General features: G+C 43.0%; 1 protein-coding gene across 9 annotated transcripts in view; it reads right to left on the bottom strand.

The window, feature by feature from the left end:
• Positions 1–24431, bottom strand: part of LOC120829835 (ERC protein 2) — a 117650-nt gene that overhangs the window by 49513 nt on the left and 43706 nt on the right. For 7 of the 9 annotated variants that reach the window (XR_013453033.1, XR_013453034.1, XM_040194343.2 and 4 more), the window contains 5 exons: positions 22956–22997; positions 22544–22737; positions 16201–16294; positions 11992–12153; positions 8267–8427 (listed from right to left, as the gene is read on the bottom strand). Coding sequence is in view for 7 of the 9 variants with exons in the window: in XM_040194343.2 (XP_040050277.2) it covers positions 8267–8427; positions 11992–12153; positions 16201–16294; positions 22544–22737; positions 22956–22997 (653 nt within the window). In the remaining 2 variants the exon portion in view is untranslated. The remainder of the gene's footprint in view (positions 1–8266; positions 8428–11991; positions 12154–16200; positions 16295–22543; positions 22738–22955; positions 22998–24431) is intronic. The other 2 variants (XM_040194350.2, XM_078090693.1) reach the window with 1 other exon arrangement.

Raw genomic sequence — 24431 nt, 5'->3', positions numbered from 1 at the left:
ATAGACAGCAATGTTTACGTGTGCAAATAAAGGTTTGTGCTTGGACATTTGCAACTAAATGTACATCAACTTGAGTATGTATAATGTGAGTATGACAGGGGGGCAGCCTACCTTAGTATGTACCTTAGTATGTTTATATCCTGTGCAAACCTTCTGTAGCGGCTAGCATAGCTCCATCTTTTTTTAACACATACACTTTATGGGCTGGCTAATGGAGCTGAGCTATTTCGGCTTCTGTGATGTGGTTTACCGTTGTTTGATGTGCTCAGGAATCCTGCATTGAGAGCACCTCAAGCTGATCTTATCACATGAAAGCCCGTGCAATGGAAGAAGACACTCAGCTCTCTTTTTTAACTTAATAGAGATCTGTGTCCCTGTGAGTCTTTGTGTGCATGTTTGTGTGCGTGAGTGTGTGTGTGTGTGTGTGTGAGAGAGCACCATTTCTCTAATTCAATCGAGTGTACAACCCAAGGCCAAACACATACATTTGATTTCAGTAAATGCCAGAACCCAGAGACCAATAGCACCAGTGGACCAGAGACATGTCAGATATGTCAGTGCTATTGGGAGTGGACGCGTGTGTGTCTGCGTGAGTGTGTGTTTAGAACAGGCGTAAGGTAAATTCACTGTCTGTCATGTAGAACTACAGTTTAATGCACATGTTTTTACTATTTTCTGGTGTTCAAGAAATGTAAAATATTTGTTCACAGTGAAATGTTGAAATTTAGCCCAGAAAAATTCTATGTGATGATTACGATGGGAACAAGTTTCGAGTGCTTTTTGTTCTGAAAAACAAAACAGATTTATTAACTTTTTTCTTGATGGATATTAGAAAACAGTTACCACTGAAAGCCTCGTATATCGCCTGTATGTTCCAGTTTGGCTGAATTGTGTCACCAAGAAAAAGTGTGGTCTTTGTTGCAGAATGCCACGATGGGTACCATAGGTTAAGTGTAAACACAGACGGAAATGAAACACAGTCTCTGGAACAGTAATGTCAACCCTCATCATCTTTCCATGTGCCTCACACTCCATAATACCTGAAATGTATACATATTCTTTTTTTAAATCACTGGGGTTTTGGTTACAGCAGTGTCAGAGAAGACATACTGTCTTGTTCGGGCTTTGAATATTGCAGGATAGAATGGCACGGCTTTTCCTCAGTTCTCTGATCTTGACTTGAATTACACCAGACATACCTCATATCATTCACAAACGGCCACATTTTCAATCCCGCGTACACACGCTGTCTAAATTCTGGGTTTCATGTACGGCACGAAAGTGGTGGTGTTGTCTTTGCTCACACACCCTCTAGCCGTTCTTGTCTCAGCAGGATTCCTGTGTTGTTTGTTTAGTGGTGACCAGTCCTGTCTCTGCGCCGTCTGTCCGCCCACATAAAGGTCTTTTCTGTCTTATTGATGCAAGCTTTAAAGATGAAGGAATACACAGATTAAACTGCGGTTGCCATCTTGAATAGATGTGACGCTTTCTCCAAATAAACTTTGGGTTTAGTCCGGTGTGTTTTTTTTCTCTTTCCTTCTTGTTTTAGTTGGTTTTCTCTGTGCTTTTTGTTGGAAATCAACTCTGATATCGTAAAAATGAGACAAAAGTTTTATTGCAAAGTTGTGAAACTTAACAGTGTCTGTGATTCTTGTGAACGGTAATTTCTCTCCAGGAACAAATAAGAAAAATGTTGCTTTTATTTTTATGAGATTGGAAATCCTAGCGGTGAGCTTAACTCCAATGACCCTTACTTTCTCTCCTAATTTTATTTCTATTTCTTCTTTTTTTTTCCTTTCCACCCTTCTCTTTTCATTTCCTCTACTTCCCTCCTCTTCTCTTTTCTTCTTCTTTCCTCTCTTTTCCAGGCCTAAACTCTGGATACCCACCGGCCCCCGAGAGAGCAGTCATGTTGCCAATATGTCTCCATTTAGCAGAGACCAAATGAACAAGAGCAGGGCCAAGACAAGAGAAGGAAAAACCATCAAATAGCCACTGGCACAATCCGGTTATCTTTCACTGCTAATAGTTCTCATGCTACTCACATCATTTATTCAACGTGCACACGTGCACACACACAAATGCATGTATGCACATGTTATTCTCTGCACACAAACACATCCAGTGCCCATCAGTGAGGATATACACGCTCTTCCAAACTTGCCTGGGCTGTTTCCTGCCACTGCCGAGAAGTACATAATGATAATTACAGCTTGGGTCTACATCCCTGAATTAAGCAGATCAGACACAAACACACACACACACACACACACACACAATGCAGGCGTAGCAGGGGCTGCTGTGGTGTATGCTGACTGGTGTGCAGCATTAGAGCAGCCGGGTGCTGGGAAGCAGTCTGTTCTACTATTGTTTCTATTAAAACCTCCTGGGAACCATCTCAGCAAGACTGAGAGACGTGCAGAGCCAATAAAACTCCACTGAAACCAACAAAGACCCAGAGAGACTAGGCCCTTAGTGAGGGCTTCGTGTAACAACGGCATACTCTGATTAAGAAAAACTAAACGAGAACGTGTAGAACTAAAACAGTGGAGACAGGCAGAAAGCATTCAACATTCAACTTGTTTTAATTGATCTGTGAATTGTGCAAAACAAAAGGGGAGGGGGGGGGGGGGGGGGGCAGACATAGGAACAGACGCTCAGACAAACTTATACACAGGTAAAGACAGACAGCAGTAACCAGAAAAGCCACAGAGGAGAAAAACAGGAGCCTGAGCTCAGGTGTGTGTGTGTGTGTGTGTGTGTGTGTGTGTGTGTGTGTGTGTGTGTGTGTGTGTGTGTGTGTGTGTGTGTGTGTGTGTGTGTGTGTGTGTGTTTTCCAACCACAAAGGATTGGAGGTGTTTACTGTGTATGAATATATGCCAGTATGCCCCATTGACTAACTTGTGTGGGTATACCAGCATTTTTATTTGCCCATAATGGTAAACCATGAGGGTATTTTACAAGGCCACGGTTTTAATGGCTGTTTTACAACCCGGCACATCCAACAACGTATTACATACAGCTGCACTTCAAATAACTCATCCCTTTTCCCTTCTTTTACTCTTGCACACTCTCTTGGGCATTCAGCAAGCTCTTTGTCTCCTTCATCTGCTACTATTGATCTATTCATGATACTCTCCTCTGTAAATCTGTTTTTAAATCCATAAACATCTCTAGATTCTGGTCAAATTGTCGTTCATGGTGTGACAATATCTGCCTTTCTACGCTGACAACACCTCCTCCCTTGACCTCCCCTTCCTTCTCCTCCTTCCTTTGGTGACCCTGAGGGCAGGACCGTTATTAAGGAGGCCGTCACTGGTCACCTTTGGGTCCTGTGTCCTGCTCTGCCTCTTTACGGCCGCAGGGCCCACCTAATCAATTGCCCGCTCATGCACACACACACAGACACACACATACACACACACACACACAACACTTCCAATCAATTACTCTCGAAATTTATACAACCGGGTAATCTTGGGGGTGTTAGTCTCCCTAAGGCCAATCAGAATGAGCTTTTCCGAGACTTCTACGTCAGCCAAATGACGCCAATTAGCTGTGTGTGGGTGTGTGTGTGTGTTTGTGTGAGCGCATGCAAGTATGTGCATGTGTCTTTGCGACTGACACTAATTAGAAGAGCTAGTGCACCCACTTCCTCAGGACCATTTCCTGTGATAGTAATTATTAGGTATGTGTGATAAATTCCAGGCCTTCTTCCATCCGTCCAGAGATAGAACAAGACAAAAGAGAGAGGGAGGGAGAGCATGTGCTACTCAGAGGAAGTAAGCACAGAGTAATAAAGTAAGAATAGACTATTAAAGAATGATGTTACTCTAGTCTGGCAAACTGTTTCAGTACGAAGATGAAAGCGTACCATATTTTCCCATGGGCGCCTCAACGTGAAAGCTCTCTAACCGACCTCTCTAGTTGTCAATCACTGCATTCTTTCTGTTTATATGTTTCACAATCCCCCAATCCTCATTCTGTCTTCAGAAAAGCGATTTCTGTGCCTGGAAGATGATTACATCAGTTCAACTAATCAACCACAAATAGTAAACGCGCTATCCTCACATTTGAATAGCGCTCACCGCGCGTCTCTAAGTCAAACATTACGTCAGTCGTGCATTAGGAGCCAATAAGACTCATTCCATGGCTCAAAAATCCATCCTCTGCTATGACAGCAATAGTTACTATGGTGAAGGCAAACAGAGTATGTGTCTCTTTTACAATAAGCTCAAGTCAGGGTTACAACGAACACAATTCCTCCGAAATCATATGTACTGGTTGTGTTAATGCTTGCCAAAAATACTACGAGGATAAGCGCCAATAAAAAAGGTAACGATGAAAAAAAAACTATAAATGATGCTTGAACGGCCAAACTGTGCGAGAAGTGAGCTCCAGACATGACGTTTGCTGAGTGCATTCCTAGAGAATAACATGGTCCGGGGAAAAACGGATCGGAAAAGTTAAATTTAGTTCACTTAACCTTCCGTTGCATTGGTTGAACGGCGTAATATCCAAATGAAAAACTAACAGTACCGAGGCCGCTCCGGAGTCTCCATCCTTGAAGCTCACCGTATGGGGCCGCAGGTAGAAGTCTGTCATTATCTTACTGTACTGGACCTTGGTCTCAGAAGCAGGGATTTCCATGTGATGAAGCCCTCCATTGACAAAAGCTCAAAGGAGGAGGAGGAGTAGGGTGGAGCATGCCTAGGCCCTGACATAATAACACACCTACAGGCACGCAGCCGACACACATGTCGAAGGTAAACATGCGTGTCAGAGGGCACAGGAGCACAGACAGACATGATGAATGGCCCGAAGTTCCCACGAGGCGACGCACATACAAACTTGCTTGCAAAGTGAAGAAGGTGATGTGTGGTCAGCCCCTCCACATCACTGCAAGACAGAGAATCCCATTCACACACTGCACCGACCTTCTAAGTCTCATCATTACTTATCACAACAATGGCACTGAAACACCACACCCGTCTGTGGATTTCACCAGTTTTTGTTAATGTGATTTCAAAACATTGTGATCGCAATGCTACTTGCTGGTTGAAAATATAAAAAGATGTGAAAGGATACTTTTGGGGGGAGGGGAGGGGGAGGTGCATTTTTAGTGAGTGCACATGCTGTACATCTGTGCATATCTGCGTGTGAGTTTGTTAGGGTGTGTGTGTGTGTCCGGGCCCCTCAGGGAGACCACTGAGCAGGGACATGACCTTGCCAGTACAGCTGGTCTCTCTGTGTGTTTAGTCAGTGTAACCATAGCAATGGCGCTGTGCAGACAGGAAGTCTACATTTGGGATTTGAAAGTCGTAATGTCGCTACCGCTCTAAGCTTCGTTATGCCATGGATAACTGTAACTAGCAAACAAACGATACATAAACACACTTCACGGATAGAAAAGGTTATTGCATTTACACTGCAAACAGAATAGCCAATTTGTCTGTGCACATTCTATTTAATGAGAAGATAAAAATGCACGAGATATAGTCCATATTTTGCTTTTGCAGAATGGGACAAAATAAATGATGAACAAATGAAAACTGTTCAGCAATTTTCTTAAAAAACAGGCATTTGTGTGTGGTTCCATGTAACACTGAGGAATTAGTATTCTTCATCTTTGTACCAGTCTAGTACAACAAGTGCTTTGGTAAGGTATGGAAATATCACAACAAAAGAGGATATAACAAAATGTACACTTTATTCACAACAACAACAATAACATGTGTTAAAAGACATAATTTAATCGCCTTTTTGTATGTATATGTTTTTTTATTTCTCCAACTCAGACTTGCATGAAAATATTTTTGAATTTTGAATTTGACACTTTTACATGTAGGCTGAACAAAATATGAATTAACAGGTTGATGTGTAGCAGGTGTTTCCTGAAATCTGCTGTGTTGTTTAGTGTTTTATTCTTTGCATGTAGATCCACTCCACTGCCAACCACACTCTGCTCCTCCACCCACTATACTCAATATCCTCCCTTTCCTCCTGCCTTGCTCACCAAGCCATCACCCCCTCAATCAATCACTCGCCCATTTTATCAACCTTTTTATTCAATATCATTTACTATTTCCCCCCTAATCTCTGCTACAACCTCTGTTTTTTTTGTTCCATAATTCTATCCATTTTTGCATGATTTCCCCTCCATCTCTCAACTCCACCCTTCCACCACTAAAAATGTCCACTTTGTCAACTCAGCAAATCTTTATGCGCTAGCCTCAATTCTGCAGCTACCTTTCTCTTCATCATCTTTTTCCATCACAAAAATGTAAACAGATAGTATCAGGGACCCTTCCAGAGCCAACAGGAGGATCATGTTGAGTAAGCCACTGCAATGCTGTGGCATGTGGTATTATCCCATTCAGACTATGGAAACATCTTAATGATTAGCTTTTCAAAATGTCCAAACACATAATTTCTCTATTGTGCACCTACAACCCGTGACCCTAGCCTCATTTAATGACTATTTCCTCTGGAGGCCATCTCTGTCTGTGTGTGTGTGTACGGAATAGTATGGTGGAAACTCAATCTGGTGTGGGATGATAGAGCTGACCCACACCGCTCTTTATTCATCAAGCGTGCAGCTCTATATCTCAAAAGGCAAATATGAAAATGATCTATATCTCTTTACGTCTCACACACACACACACACGGAAACCCGTCATGCAATGACAGGATATTGAAAATCTCTCTCCCCACACATTAAAAAACACACCCAAAGTGTGCTCTACGGTTCACTGGGGAATGAGCCTCACATGGTTTGCTTCAGCTGGTCTTCTTGACAAATGCCCCATTACACTACACTTGGCATGCAATCAAACTTTTCTCATGATTTCTGAGACTTGAAATACTTCAGTTTGCGTAGCCCCTCAGTTGCATCCTCTCATTCTCCCTTTCTGCCTACTTTTCTTCTCGCGTTCAGTGTAGCTCCTCTTCTCGCTTACTCTGCCTTGTCTTTCCTGTTTCCCTGTGCTAACTTGGACCAGAGCCGTGCTGTAGCAATATGGCCCCTTTTAAAGCTGAAAGCCAAGGTTTGTGTAAGAATGTGCATGTCTGCAGACGTGAGTGATTACATGTGAGTTCCACTGAGCTTGTGTGTACTTTCTGCATGCGTATCTCTGTGGCTTGTTCAGCTGTAAGTCAGTCTCACGGAGCTTCGCCCCTCGCAATTCAATAGCCCTTTAATCGTCATCATCAGTGACCCCAAACTTCTGCCTCTGACCTCCTCATACACACAGAAACATACAGGTTCAAAGCCACAAGAGACCACACACACACACACACACACACACACTCATGCCCCCTGTGCCCTCTCCATTAGCTCTTACCAGTGTAGACTTGCATTCAGTCAAAGTCTCAAACACAAAGGCAACAAATCCCATGTGCTTGGTGCTTTTCATGTCAACCAACCATCAAAACGTACCCTCGGACATCTTTGTGGCAATTTAATGATAATACTGAATAAGTACTAATAATATACAACGGTATTATTCACATTTCTCTAATGTAACGTACATCCCAAAAGCATGAATTGTGTCAGTATGTTATACAGAAAATGTCTGGTAATTTTTGGATGGTGGAAATTGGAAAAAAAACAGGCATAAGTTTTAGAATATAGTGCATGTGTGTGCAGAGGGCACTCTCTCTCTCTCTCTCTCGGTCTTCATCACATACATACATTCGTTTAGAGTTAGAGAGTGATTAGATGGAGTTTATGAGGCTTAATGAATTTAAAAGGTTGTGTTTCTAATACAAACGTTCCAGCATTCCCTTTCGTACTATACTGAGTAGCTGACATTAAAAGCATTTTTCTGTGACAACCAGATATGTGGCTTTGTGCGCCTTCAATCAGAGCTCAAAGCAAACACACATGTTGCTGCTCCACTGAAGGATTCATGCACACCCACTGACACACACTCCCGCAAGGGTGCAGAAAGAGCTGTTAACTTTTTTCTTGTCTTCTCCTTCTCTTACTTGTCACACACTGGAAAAGAAAACAGCCAAACAGGGTTGTGTTTGCTTTCTAACTTGCACGCTAAAGCTGGGCCACTTGTCCTCAAATGATTTCCCTTTTCAAAAGGCAGTTAAACAGGACGTCAGATGCTGCTTCAAAACACACCGCAGCTCCGATATCTTGCAAATGCAAAAATGCACATGTGCAGATATGCCGACTAGAACATTATGAAAAGAGTGACAGTGTCTATCTGTTAAAAGGAGTAAAGTAGATAGATGGTTGAGTGTGAGACTAACTTCATCTCCAGAATCTCCTCCAGCTGTTTGCGTCTCTCGTGCCGAAGACTGTTGAGGTGTCCGTCTCTCTCGTGCAGGGACTGCTGAGTGGAGGACAGATGCAGTTTGGTGGCATCAAGCTCCTGGCGTGTCTTCTCTAAAGCCCCCATCAGCTCCTCCAACTGTTCAAGGGGAGACACAAATACGCACAGGTTTAAACAGTATCGACAGATACCAGGATACTTACCACACGTCTACTCTTTCATAAAAACCAACATACCTGCAGTCTAACACACGTACAGTACCAGTCAAAAGTTCAATTCAAGTCAATGAGAAAGTGTGTCCAAACTTTTGATCGGTACTGTACACAGGGAACTGGTAAAGGAATCAGATACAAAATGATTACGCTTTCATCACACTGAATTGCCGTGTGTTGAAATTCTATAATTCAACACAACAAAGTTGTTAGTTTGACATCTAAATGCAGGTGAAATGATGTTGGTTCAAAGGTTACATCACAATGATATGTCCAATGACCCTCAGACTAGAAACAAGGGTTCCTTCTTCTCTCCCCATCTTTTTCCACTTATTACATCTCAAGATCTCAAGTGTGGCTCTACTTTAGAGAAGGTGAGAATAATGCTCAACCCCTCAACTGCGTCTGAAACCACATGCCCTCAAGTCATGCCGGCCAGCCCGCGTGTCTGAAAGACAGGATGTGACCTCAGGGCGTCATTATCTTAAAACAGGAACTGTATAATTGTCTATCAACAAGTTATTTACAATAGGATGGAACACTAGGGAGGCTTGTTCGGATGATGTCCTTTGATGGCCTCAGGAATTCAAATCTTTGATAATAATAATAATCGGAAGGTCTAAGATAGTTAAACAATACATTCTGTAGTGTTGGAAGCAAAGGGAAACATATTGAAGGCAAAGCAAGAAAAAAGAGCATTAGCGGGAGGCACTCCGTGGGGTAGGACATGAAAAAAGGAATGGGCCTCTATTACGAAGGGGCCAAATCGTTCACACATTTTCGGGACACGCTCCATCTTCGCCGGCTTTGTAGGTGTGTTTCACAGATGTGAGATAATGTTCTCGCTGACTGTTCATGAATATCACATATGGAGCGAGAGAAGAAAGGGTGAAAACCATGCGAGTGGGGAATACAGATATTTCAAATGGTGGGAAAAAGGACAACTTCTGTCATGACTCCCTTGAATTGTAACAAAGCAATTGACCTCGGTAGTATCCAGCGGCTAATATAGCCAATATCAACAAGACATCCAACCGTTCAAAATCACAGCATGTTTAATGTTGGATGCCTCCTTTGAGGCTTAACACAATCCAAAACCAGTCTTTTCATCTTCAGAGTCAAGGGTCACACACACAAAACTCCATTTACACCCACCACATGTCTATCAAGCCTCATGCACCGACTGGCCACCTCCCAGTCCCCCATTAGTCCACCACCCAGACTAGCCCTCGCTTCACAATCACATCATTAATAAGGAATACAATGCATTTTAGTGAAATTAGGGACCTAATCAGCTTAGCAGTGAGCCTGTGCGTGCTAATTTAGCTCGACTTCAAGGCAAACCCCCCCAGCCAGGCTAAGGCTCGGTAAGACTGTGCCCAAAGCCCCTTTAGGTGCTAAGCTGATTGTGGGGGATCAGCGTTAAGGGCCAAATCCCTCTTGTCCATTTGCGTCGGTGTTGCTGGTTCAGAGGCCGAGTTCAAACACCGCAGAGGGAGAGAGGCGAGGAGAGATGGGAACAGAGATGGAGAGAAAGGAGGAGATGATTGGCTGAGACAACTTAAGAAGGCAGATTGGGAGGAATGAGGCTTGGGACAATGAACGAAATGCAGAAAAGATGGCAGGGGAAGACATGAGACACGGAGAGAGAGTGAGGGACTTAGAGAGCGGGGGTGCGAAGAGAAGTGACCCAGGGCATTACCCACGCTTCATTTCAGTAGGTCAGACTGATGGAAGACTTTGTTTAGCGTATTACACATCATGAGACTGATTACTCTGAGACGGACAGACGAGAGAGAAGAAAGAGGAAAACCAAAGAAAGACTGCGCGGGGGGGTGGGGGGTCTGAGAAGGCGAGACTGGCAGGGCGCTCTGAAACGGTGCCAGGGTCAGGTGATGTCTCAGAAGCAACTGTCCCGCTCTCCGTTCCCCCCACACATCACCCCTTTCCACACACACACACACACACACACACACACACACACACACACACACACACACACACACACACACACACAAGCTCCTTTTCTGGAGTCTGAGGCAAGAGCGTCAGTTGAAGGACAGCTGTGTAAATGCAGGTTAACGGCATGTTCTGCCTCGCTGTGCGGTGACGTCGCGCCGGCTCACAACTGTCGCAGTGAGAACCAACGACAGGGAAGCGGTAGAGCGGCAGGTCAAACGGGGACCTCTCTTTTAGGTGAGTAGCGCCACTGCAACTCTATTTAGCAGAGTCTTGTAGAGACAGATGGACTGCCTGCCGGCTCGCTACGTTCTCAATATGAAGGGTCTGAATTGACTTTAGTCAGACCCCTTAGAAATTAGTTGACAATGACTGTCGGTGTTAATGGGTGTAGTTCATCAGGCTACAGTGGCTACGTCATTGTTCTGGCTACACAGGGGAAACCTGGGTCAAATCATCACCACAGATGTCACAGAGACATAAATATTGTTTTGAACTTCTCAGTGGATGAGAATATTGTTTGATAAACAGTATCCATGCTGACTGTAAGTCAAGCGTGTAAAGTACAGAAATTGCAAAAGAGAGCCACAGTTAGCATTGGCTGACCGCTTAATGTCCCGCTCTGTCCACCAATCCCCTCACTTTATCTTTTAAATGATCTCTATCAGATTATATCTCTGAAGGTGTGTGCGTTTGTGTGTGCGTGTGCATGTGCGTGCGTGTGTGCTTGAAGCAATGCAGCCGCTTTTCTGCCTCAAAATGTTACTTCTTGTTTAAGCCGCTGATTGCTCTCATATTACTTGTGGCACTCATCAGCAATGCAAGGTCATTCTCATTGAAATGCACGCTCACACCAGGAGGAAACACACTCCCTGGCCTTGTTTCTCCCTCGACATCTACGCTCTTTATCTCACTCAAGCGAACCCATTGCCAACGCACCCACGTTCACACACATCAGCTTTTTGGGACTTACTTAAAAGTGTGGACTGGCAGTCAGAAAGACTCCCAGATAGCATAGAGACAGAGTGAAAGGGACAGCCTGTACTCCCCCAACGCTACGCGTCTACAAATGTGGTAACACATTCTGATTACATGCACATAAACTCACAATGTGTTAAACGTATGCTCACATTTTTAAGCATGCAACAGCAAACTTAACGGGTGAAAAAAAGCATTCAGGATGAATTTCTGTCCAGAGGGGTAAAATAAACTTCAACATGTTTAGAGAAATAAAAGTGAATGCAGGCAAAAGGAACAGACATGAATGTATAACTACATAGCTACACATCAATGGTTAAGGATCATTCATTAAGGGCAGCCTGCCTGCAGTTACACTCTTAGACACATGGGTGTGCACTGCAGTTACGTTCCTCACGTTGCTCCAGTGGTCCTCATTAGTTCTAGGTTAGCTTTTACCTGCATTCCATTTTAAAGGTAGGAATGCATGAGACTATCTGTGTTTGTAGGAATATGTGTATACTGTATATGGTTATATGAAGTCTTCCATTAGTGTGCAAAACAGCAAGTAAACCTGTCTCTGGGCCTGAATACGAGCAGCCTCCTCTTGCGCCCAGAGAGCCTCTCTATGTGCAGAAGTGTTCATGCTTTCCCTCAGTGCCCTCTCCAGCTCCCTGATCCCCTCCGCCGTCTCCCGCATGGCACCCTGGGAAGCTGAAAGAGGAACCCGAGGGGGCTAAAGAAGTCCAGAGGAGGAGGAGGAGGAGGCGGGATGAAAGCAAAGCAGCAAAAAACAGGGAGAGAGTGTTTTCTTTAAGTATACTTTGCTTGTAAAATGTTTCTTCAAATTATTGCGGTGGAATAACACTATATTGGAAAGAGAAAAGGTGCATTTATTCATTTTTTTTCTCTTTAAAACAGAAACAAAAGGAAAAACTGAACAAAATATTTTGAAAAGCTTGTGTGAGAGAAGAAAAAGACTTCTCTGAGAAGATAGAAGACACAGGCAGGACAGTAGAGAGTGCTGAGTGATGGAGAGAGATGGTGTGTGTAAGTACTGTGACCTTGCTGACATACTCAGGAGTGTGTGCACGTGCGAGTGCGGGTGTGTGGAGTTCACCCTGCACTTTCACATGCACAGTTAGTGTGTGGCCTCCGTGACACCTATGGTGAGTTGGGGAAAAGGATCCTTCTCCACACTGGGTGATGGAACTGTTAAAGGAAAACACTGGACAGAAATAATAAACCCTTGACTCTTTCTATCCATCTCTTGTTTTATTTTTTAACTCTCTTTCCTAGTCTTAAATTGTTGACTCGCTTTCAAGTTCACAGGTTCACACTTTTCTGGGAGCAGTGCAGAAGCTTTGGAGGTACAAGGATAAGGAGACAATCTCAAACTGAGCAAGAAGGAGTTCGGTTACACTTGAAAGACACAAAGTAGGTGTTCCAAGTGGTTACTAAGAGTCAGACGCAGGAAACTAAATTAAAATAGCATTGATATGAACGACTGGATAGGAAATGAATAGCACAAAAACTGATATTTCATCTCTGAAGCGGCTGCATATGAAAGGCAGGTAATGATTTTGTAATGCTTGGAAAAAATGACAGCGTTGTAGGTTATATATGGAGTTAAACGTTAGTGTGCGTGTATCCAATGTTATCATGACGCGGTTAACCACATACGCCTATGTGTTCTGCGTTACATAAAAGGAGCTTCGGGGCAAAAAGGCTCTCACACATAGTGAGCCTAAAAAAGGGAAATGCACAGCAAGCTAAAAAGAGTCAAGTGAACGTGGAAGATGCATCTGAAGGGCCCATTTACCACCCTTATGCATATTAAAGTGTGTTTTGACCTTTGGGCCTGTTTCATACACACATAGTGGTCAAGGAAGCTCCTAAACTTCAATTGCAATCATTAAATAGATGAGATGGCCTACATATAAATAACCAAAAAGGCTAATCATCGGACTTATCCAGAAATTGAATGATCCTTGAGTGTGATGAAAATGCTGCCGTGCCTGCCAAATCGCAGGCGGATACTTGTGGTTCGTCACGTCAGCACGACACAGCTGGAGGTGAGCGACAAACACCCGCACACACACACACACACACACAGAGGCAGGCTGTGTGCGTCAGCAGTCCACAGCTGTAATTGGATGTGACAGACGGGTAGTAATTCGATGCACCAGAATCAACAAGTACCGGTCTGACCCCGCCTAACAGACAGAAATGCATGCGCACGCGCACGTGCACTACACCCACCCCACTGAGATGGGACTGCCAACGCTGGACCCATGAATGAAACCTGACCAGAAAGCTGTGCCTCTGTGTGTGTGTGTGTGTGTGTGTGTGTGTGTGGGGGTGCGACTGTGCGTGTGTCTGTCTGTGCACATGTGTGTGTTTTGTGATTCGTATTGCTGTCTTTCAAGAATACAAAGAATGGAAAAAGGGGCAAGAGAGATACCGAGAGTGGGGAGAAATGGAAAGATAATTGCCTATACAGCACCAATCATCACCTAATCCCCCGGGGAAGGATCATTATGGAGTCTGGCCCTTTTTGGTTTGGTGAAAGGATTATAATCACTAAAATAAACGAGCTGAGAGTGAGAGAATGCACATTTCCAGAAGCTGTATACCTATAATCCCCAGGTTCACACACACACACACATAAAAAAACCACACACACATCTGTCTCTGTCAAAAAAGTTAAGTGTGCCGCAATAACCTCTGTGTGTCGTATTTCAAGATTTAAAAAATGTTGAGCATGTGTGCATGGCCAGAAGCTTCATATATACAGTTTCAAATGTACAGACTGTGGGAACCGGCTTTGAGTGAATCTGTGAATCTTCTTTAACTGTCCCCAGATTTTCTGTAGTTCTTGTATTTCTAAATAGACTGGGTTTGGTGGTGGGTATTGAGTGTTGCTGATTCCTCACTGTTACAGATAACAGAGGAATAAAAGGCCTGTGCGAAGGCTTGAATTGAACATTTCCGATGTGTGTTTTCTCTGTGTTTGTGAAGTGCAGCGTGGCGCGATGGAGACCAGGCAGCGGAGAGATACTATCACTCCATCCCACATAAACTCCCGTAGACGGGGAGAGGGAGCGGCGAGGGAAGGACCTGTTTGTTTGTGTTTACCCTCGGAGCGTGCTGTGTTCCTGATGGGTCCACAGATAAATTAAAGAGAAAGAGAAAGAAACAAAGGGATACAAGCTACAACTCATTTTATTGCATAGATATGTATGTAGTAAGCTGGAATATGTGATTGTATCATGTAGTACAGGTTTTACATGAATTTCTTTGAATCTTTTTTAATTATTCCTATTTTTTCTTACACCATATTAATAATGTACAGTTAAAATTGTGCTGTTACACATGGTCTCTCTTGGACTTAAAGTGTTTTTTATTTGTGTTTTTTCTGGATTATTATTTTGTTATGATTTATTTTTCTTTAAAGAGGACACCGTTTTGTTGAACGTTAAAATCAAAGATTTATTTTATTTGGCATGTTGAGGGATACAAAACTACCAAAAATGGAGAAAAAAAACAGGTAAAGTGCACTATTTAGTATATTCGTAAATCATCAGAGTTTTGCATGTTTGCATTTTGCTAATTATCACTAAACACGGGGCAGCTGGGGCTGATGAGAATGTTTTTCGGGATGTAGGCATAAACTAAAAAGTGGAACAACTTACAGAAATGTGCCTGAAGAAGTCAGGTGACTACACGATATTTCCGTTTGATCTACCAATTGACCGATTTATATATTTTCAAATACTTATAATTATCGGCCAGGTTTTAATTTGGGCAAATGACTGTAAAGTTAAGCTTGAATTCACGCACTTCCACACATGTATATACAGTATTGCCACTGGTTAGTATTACATTGAATAAATACCACAAAAAATCAACTCTGTTTTGCTGCGTAAGTCATCTATCTCCCTGACATCAGTTCCACGTCTCCCTTCCACTGGTCCATGTACCTTTTATGCTCTTTCTGGCTCTCACTTCATGTCTCTTTGCACGTTGAAGAAACATTAATGTCTGCTACTCAGACGCTGTTAAGAAGAGGAAATAGGATGTTGGATGCAACCGCCAGAAAACACAGAAATAACAAAATATCTCAACCAAAAACAGGCTCTGGTTCTTTTTGGCAGAGAGGTACAGAGAGGTGTACTCTACTTCATCGGTCCTATGGGAATAACCTGGCATGGCTGACTTCTGCATATTAACACCTCAGCACTGCTCTGCAGGCCAGCGTACAAGCATGCACACAGGCACACACACACACACACACTGTCAAGCAAGCAGCTGACATCCTTGTTGACACCATAGAAAGAAATACACACATGCAAATGGTGATTTATGCTGCTCTCTTCAGCCTCGCTAATTAGTTCTTTACTATTCCCATCTGAGCCACTACGCAGGCGCTCCTGGCCGGCGCACGGAGCTGATGCCGCAGTACTTAATGCTCGTCTCTTCCATTTAGGACGGATTCTGAGGTGGTGCACTGAGGGAGGTTGGGCCGGAAGCATGAAGGACTGGAAAGGGGCTCTCGTCACTCAGAGGAGCACAATTATGCACAACGGGGGACTGCAGAGGGAGACGGAGAAAGGGGAGGAGATGTTCATTTCTGAGGAGCAGCTTGTGGAAGAGATGAGGAGGAAAGAAAAGGAAATAATACACGGGTACAGTATGAGCCAATCTGCACTGTGAAATGAATAGGAGATGAGGAAATAGACATGAGGCCAAGGAATTGACACGATCACACACAAACACAAACCTGCGATAAAGAGTGTGGATGTCCATCAGTGTGTGCATCTTTCCTCATCTCACCAACCATTGTCTGCTTCTGGATGTTAGGCGACTTCACTTGCCTTCAGAGAGAGAAATACGGGTGACAACAGATAAACAGACGCTCGATAGATAAATGTAAATCAATCATTAAGTACAAAAAGTACAAAAAGATTTGTAACTCACATACTATGACATATGCACAGATTTGCACAACTCCAAAATATAGAATGTATGGTATGTGACACACGGACAGACCACCAGTCGAAAGATTGACAGACGGATGGATGGATTGACAGACGGATGGATGGATGGTGTTTTACATATAGCTGTGCTTTATTTTCAAGTTAAACGGAGCTGGGGAATTGCATCATGCGGATAAATGGTTGATTGGTGTGTACAGTAAAGCAACGAAACTGTGCGTGTGTTTTGTCTTAATAACACCGGGACAAGACGAGACACTGCTGTGTAAATCTTTCAGCAATAAAACACACAACCCCATGTAGGCAAGAGATGGAAGACCACGCACGAACACAAACAGTCTTAATACATGAGGTAAGTTTACAGATAAGCAACAGAAAGAAAGACACACACACTGGTGTGTGCATGTGTGCCAGGAACACACACATATAGCTACACACACATGGGTAATAAATCTGCTGTCAGTGTTGTGCACTGGAGAGTTCCTGATTACAGAGCAAAACCTGCCAGGACGTTATGCATTTATCTCCACACAAAGACCTGCTTTTTGTCATTTGATGAACTTACTTAGCCTATGAACAGTGGCACACACACACACACACACACATATGCATAGAAATCTGCATTTAATACACACACAACCCTTCACGTTTATTACACTGACTGTTGGACACACATGTGAAACCACTAATCTCATCATAGAATACGCAGCTGCACTTATAAACCATCTATACTCTCAAAATAGAATAAAAACACCCTCTTTAAGCTCCCAGTTTGGCCTTGGCACTTAAAAAAAAAAATCGAAAGTGTGAAAAGGGCTGACAGTGACAAATTAGCGCTTAAGGGAACCCTCCAACACTGTAAACAGGCTGTGACCAAGCAGCTGCTAAAACGCGCCACATTATTATTCCATATCCACACGGGTGTGTTTACTCTGGGCAAAACATACAAACTGCCCCCACATATAGGCAAATATTTGCTGTCACAGCCCTTTGAATGGTGTATGTGTGTGTGTGTGTGTCTGTGTTTGCGTATGCATGTGCGTGTACATGTATGCGTGTAAGAGCATGCATGTGTGCATGCGTCTGTGGGTTGATCAGCTTTTATGAGGGATGTTGGTTTGCAATCAATGTGAAACACCTGAAAAGATGATTAATAAATGAAACACACAGATATTTACAAACACAAAGTGCCTTTTAAAGCCATAAAAGAAAGTTTTTTCTTTATAATAACAGAAGACAAACCAGAACAGAATTTACGTCTAATATTACTCCCCTTCCACAAAAACACAGCCAGTTTATTAGGCATGTCATTCCATGTCTCCGGCTTACTTCTTTATTTCTTTTTTTATGACACTGCTGATGATTTTATACGGTTTTATTATTTTTACGAGGTGGATTTTGAAAAGGTTTGCATAAAAAAAGATTATCATTCAATTCTGTTACCATTATGAATGAAGAATATACTGTATATAAATATGTGCGTACATATTTACACAGTGCAGAGGCGGAGGAGAAGTTATCTGTCTGTACTCTGATCTTTGATGTCTGTCCATGGAGAGCAAACTTCACATGAGGGCATATCAGCTATCACGCACAGCAGCCGCTGGCGCAGGTGTATAAACTAGCAGACACGCTGGTCCCTTCACACTGCTGATAAACCCCCCATCAGCCCATCAGGGCAAAAGTAAGTGTTTTGACCACTGAGAAGGTAAATGAGGGCACGTTTCAAAGTGCGACTAAGGAGCAGACGCGCTGGGCTGCATGCGAATGGAAAAAGGAGAGCAGCGATTTGAACTGTTGAAATGAATAAATTCAAGGCGGTGAATAATATTTTATTACTGTCCCGTTTCTTAGAAAGATGAAGTGAGAGAAAGAGAGAGATTGAGAGAGAGAGGGGGGGGGGGGTCGTGGAAGAGAAAGAGCACCGTGAATGACTTTAGCCATTTCTTAAACTGAGCGTAATAAGTAATTTTTCACAACGTTTTTCACCTTGAGCATTCCACACGTCTGCCTTCCAACATAAGCAGCTCAAATTGATTTCTGGCTTTAAAAGCACAGCAGATTTGTTTTCCTGTCTCTACAGTTATTTCTATCGTTCTTTTTCTCAGCCACATTGTTTTTAAGTTTTCCCTTACTTGTTTCCTATTGTTTTTTCTCTCATTAATTAATGATCCTCTAACTTCACCCAATGAGCACTGCCAGTGTGCCCTAGAGCAAGGCACAAAGATCAAATGAATGGCTTCTGTAGAGCTGCCGAGTGGCCAAAAGCAGGAAGTTGCGGTCATACAGAGACGCTCCCGGATCTCAATGTGGGAAACCGCCAATATTAAGTGGGGTGTTTCTGTAAAAGAGTAGGCATTCTCAGCTGACTATTCCCAGGTAAATATAGTTTAAAAGGATAAATAACCTTCTAGGAAAATGTTTTAGATTCCTATCTCCCCCTCATAATTCTCAATTCTTACCAAGTCTCCCCCTCTTCTCTCAAATCAGATTTTAAGCACTAGTCCAGCATAGATGGAATGAGGACGAGGTTTTGACTACGTCTGAATTGAGTAAGTTTTCTCTGCGCAAAACAAGGTAGAGTACAAAAAAAGGAGAGGAAAACAAATGAGGGTCTCTGCAAGTACAGCAAAAGGCTGTTGGATCAACGCTGGAGTTTTATCTGGGGCTCTGCTCTACATGCAGTGCTGTGAGATCCCAACAAAAAAAGAATGTGTTTATTACTGATGCTTTATGAGGCTTGGATTTATTGACTCTTATCGCAACGCAAACACTGTTTCAGTGTGTCGCCTTTGCATATTTTCAGTGTGTGTGTGTGTGCAGAAAAAAGAAAGTGGAATAAGATCCCTGGTGCAGGTGCTACTTGTCCATACTTCTACAGTTAAACAGGAAGTTTATGTCTTCTTCAAAGCTAAAAAATGGACTTCTAAACAGTATGTACACCTGAAAATACACACATAAATGTGCAACGTTTGAACACCTTTTTATCAGGTGCACGGATACAGTGTGTGTGGTTTACAAAACACCGGTAATCTCCACAGTCTGATTTTGGTCATTGGAACACGTCCCAAAGCGATGTGTGTCTAATTATTTCTTAGTGATATAATTAAGTAGTCTTTATGTTGGCAAATGGTTGTTTTGGAGGGAATGAATATTCGTTAAACCACCCGCCAACAAACTTCACACACATACAGTTCATATATATACGTTCACATATTAACACACACACACACGCACACACGCCTCCCTTTTCCTGGAACCCTCCCGTAAATACCAGAGTGATTACCACGTCACTGGCTGTGATACGGTGCGACTGGGAGGTTGATTCATTTCTTTAGTTTAGTCCTCACTTGGCCGCAAGAACATTAAGAGAATACAACTGTAAAATTATTCAACTATCTAAAAAATGTCCACTCGTTGACACGGAAAAGAAAACCTCCACGTTTCCCAGAGACAGCATCAACCAATCAAAAGCATTTCCCTTTTCAATCAGCATTATTTGGTGTTTAATGTTAATTAAAACTGACCGTGTTTTAAAAAGGTCATCCACTTGATGCATTATCTTGTACTTTAAGGCAGTCAATAGCATCTTACCACCTAGAAACACAATGCAGCGACTTAATTAAATGAATTGGGAAAGGTTTAGAATGATTCCCACCTGGTATCACAGACTATGAGCTAAATAGACGTTTTCATTTTAGTCCACAATGTGTGCACAAACTATTCAGAGTTCAGAAACCACGTATTTCCGAGTTGTGCTTGACAAATGCAACTGTTAATGTTAATGTTAACAGCTGATCGAGCCTGTTTAGTCTCCCTGGTCACTTTTGTGTATATTAGCAAGGATTTGCAACAAAACACATGCCGGTGAATAAAGCACCAACAATAAACTATTAAATGTTATGACTGATGACTTACATTAGATCATTGAGAGATCTAAGCTAAGAAACAGTTGTCAACAAGTCTCCCCTGTGCTGGGAGGTATTTATTACAATGACCTGCTGGCTACGTTCGTCTTTGACTTTCTCTGCTTCATTGCCAACTGGATGAGAAAGACTCTTTTTAATCATCTGGTCTTCTCTCTTTCCATTGAGATATCGCTTAATAGGCTGTCTGACCGAGTTCCAGAAGAAACACTCTGATTAAAAAGACATTCATCCTCTGCCCAGACGCTTCTCACACAGGAGTCCAATCACCGAGCGGACACACTTGTCCGCCTATATGCTGTCACATAACACATGCCTGCAGAAACGCACCAGTGCAGTAATTGTTGTGTTTGTATTGATGTTAAATATCTTGGTTAACTCTCGATAACGGGCAAATGAAATTCAACCCCAACTTAATGTGATTGAAATGAACCATGGCTGTTCTCCACGGGGGACAGAGTACGTGAAGTGCGTTTTCGTGTGCTTTTAACTTTCGTGATATCACAGCGGCGGTGTGCACGACTGCAGAGGATCCTCCCCTGATAACCTGCAGCTGACACGCATGTGACCTCTGACTCCCGTTGCTGACCGGAGAGGAGGGGTCAGACTGACTGTCTGACACTAATGAGACAGCAGCGCCAGAAAGATGGACGAGCTGAGGGAAACTCTTCCGATGCTTGAATCCCAGCGCTTCCCGTCAAACGAGGGGCCGCGTACCAAAACCCGAAACGCACAGATCAACACACACTTGCACGGACGCACTCTGGGGACGGCTGCTTGTGGGTAGCAGACACATGTCGAGGTAGTGGAATGACGCACAAACGCATTGAAACAGTGTAGACTGTGGGAACAAACTCTGCGGGAATTACTGCGCGCCTATTATACTCGATGCTCATGCGTTCCCACACAGTTTGAGTCAGCACATGGCTTCCATGCCAGAGTCTGTAAAACGGGTAATGAATGAATGCGGCAGGCGATTTTTTTTTTTGGGGTGGGGGGATTCGGCACATGCGACCCATCCGGATGCATTCTGAGCTATTAAGGGCCGAAGCTTGCGTTTGTGTCACAAAACTGTTCTTTCATACGCTGTTTTCGCGACCGACCAAACTATCAACCTACACACACACACACACACAGACTCAACTAATTATAATCCCTTTAGATGCACACTAAAGCATGCTACTTATTCACACATACACACACATATAACACCTCTGTGTTGGCACTCAACAACCAGTCTTTTGGGCACATGTACACAACATTCCAGTCCATAAATCAGATGATAATTGAGTAGCATTGCACCAGTCATAAACAGAGAGGTATAAACAGTCAGTGTCACTCCCGCTGGCATGCTACTAGCTGCCAAAAACACACGAGCACACACACACACACACACACACAGGCCTACGGCACACACACACATTTGCTAAATGCGTTTACAGTAATGCAGAAAACACAACCACTTACCTGTTGGGAACAGATACATGTAAAAACAGTGTGATATGGGGAAAAACACAGATGATAGCAAAGCAATAGAAAGGATTTCTGCAGATGTCAACGCAACTCAGAGGCTAAATGTCTCTCCGTGATATAAGTCAGGAAATACATGCAGTCTCTCATTGTGTTATTGCTGTGAAAGAGATGAGGACCAGAATGTTTGCCATGAATGCACACGACATTTATTGTCCCACTGCAATACTCAAGTCAGAGTTTGCTGGGAATCATGTGAGCCAAAAATGCCCTGACGTACAACTTTATACCTCGGGAAAGTGTAAAACTAACCCAACAGCCATGAATCGATGTCAAACGTGATGGCTAGGGATAATATCAGCGGTATTGTGATGATATGTTTAACAGGCACACTGAAAACTACTTACCCAGGTCTGCAGACGTTGAGACACGGAAACAAATGATAGGATATTAAGCAACATGATTAAAAACCTCACATGTGCAAACAGTAGGTAACACTGTGCAGTGTGATTACATCAGGGAAAAAGCATGACTGAGTGGAAGTGGTTTCAAGTGCTGGGAGGACTAAATCTAGACAGTTTATGTCTCGTGGATTACTCCTTTATAAATAGAGCACTTTGGAATGATTTTAGATCTTTAAAAGATCCGGTCACTTGAAAGGACAATGCGCTGTGAGGACACCCAGATGGCGTCTTGTGATGTATGGGAATGTCACTGGATTTTTGACCCTCACCTCTCAAGATCAGCGATTTTCTGCTCCTTGCACAACTTGTCCATCTCAGCGTCCCTCAGAGCTGCCATTAGCCTCTCAACCTCCGACTGTGACTTCCCAGATTCCTCTTTGTTGCGAGCCACTTCCTGCTCCAGAAGCCTCAGACGATCTGTGATGTCTGGACACTTCCGGACCGTTTCTTCCATGTTTTGGGTCTTTCAGAGGAAGACAGAACACAGAGAGCAATTTAGATGCATAACTAATACACAGATTATTGTATCAAAGCAGATATATAGTCACCAATTTAGGAAACCCAGTCCCATCTTTGTGAGACTTGTTAGCACAGTTACATATTAAGTTTGGATACTATGAGAATTTACTTAGTCACAAACCTATAGCACAAACAAAGAAGCACAAGATAAAGAGAACCTACTGTGGTGCTTCCTGTTGGAGGCTTATCTACTTTGGTTTCAACCTATAAATGAATACAGAGAGATAAAACAGATGTTAAAATAAGTATAATACAGTAGAAGAACCAAGTGAGAGGTTGGACCCTGATAATTACAAAGGGTCGATTGTGAGATCATTGTGCAAGGGCAGCTTAAAGCAAAGGTAAGTCTATCCTGAGTATGTGGTTAGAGGCACAGTCTAGCTGAAGCAGAATCAATCTGTGCCCCCCCTTCACCCCTCTCACCCACCTCACCCCTCCTTCACCCCCCCCCCCCGGTTCCTCTGCTGCCTGCGTTTCTGTGGTTTACGTCTGTCATTTGCCTCCCCGGGGCGTCCATCACGTATCACCATCGCGAGTTTGGAGTTCAGTCATTATCATCATAAAATAACTGTCTCTGTATTTGGCTGCAATTTTATGGGACCACCAAACATTTAAAAAAAAAAAAAAAAAAATCTAAGTAACATGTTGAAAAAAAAGTTACACTGATGAATTCTTTCTTCTCTGAGAAAAATAACCCAGAGGAAGTTTGCACCCTAGAATTATCTTTCTCCCGCTTTCGCTTGGTCTTCACTTCAGTCTGTCTACTGTGTTTGCGAAGATTGTTTAACTTGTTGAAACAGCTGAGGCCACTCGTTTAAACATCATCGAGTGAGCGCGCACAAACATGGACACACACACAGACACACACACAGACACACGCTAGGCGTATCGTTTACTGTACATGCAGCGCTCCCTCAGTCTGTCTTTGTTCAATATTACCACTAGTCAAACAAATGCCTCTTTTCACCTTATCATTTCCCAGATAGACATTATGCAAAGAGAAGATGCATACTGAGGTAACTTAGCAGGGAGAAATCTGCATATCAAAATACTGACTCAAAATGTCAATCATTACATCATAGTAGGCTATGACTCCCTTATTCTGTCTTTCTTTTTTGTTAAAACATTTCTATGTCCGTGGATAGCCTTTGACTAACCTGTCTAACATACTTTCCAATGGCACGCGTGTGACCTTGTGTGACCTAATGTGCACACTATACAAACGTGACTGTAGGATTACGTGATGTGAAAAAGGGGAACACTTGGCCCTCTTCATAGCAAGCTGAGTCCGTTTACTTCTTCTTCTTCCCCATTACCTCCAAACCCAGCCTCATTGACTCGTGCACTCCCATCAAACCCAATCTTAGCTTTCACAAAACACATTAGGCCTAAGTGGACAAGATTTTGTTATGTTCGTTCAGTGGAAAGCTGAAAATGCTGTTGAAGGGAGAGCATAGCCTGAGAGGACATGCGGTCCAGCAAGAATTAGTGATATTATGACAGGAGAGGCAAGGCCAGTAAAGATAAAATGACATATTTGGTCAACGGAATTATTATTATCATTCCTGGAAAAGTCTCAGTCTCAGTGTAAATATTACAAATAAGTTAAATATGTGTGGCCACCAGGATCGCAACTGG

This window comes from Gasterosteus aculeatus, chromosome 2, assembly GCF_964276395.1.
Source record: "Gasterosteus aculeatus chromosome 2, fGasAcu3.hap1.1, whole genome shotgun sequence".
Classification (NCBI taxonomy): Eukaryota; Metazoa; Chordata; class Actinopteri; order Perciformes; family Gasterosteidae; genus Gasterosteus; species Gasterosteus aculeatus.
This window is presented reverse-complemented; position numbering and strand designations above follow the sequence as displayed.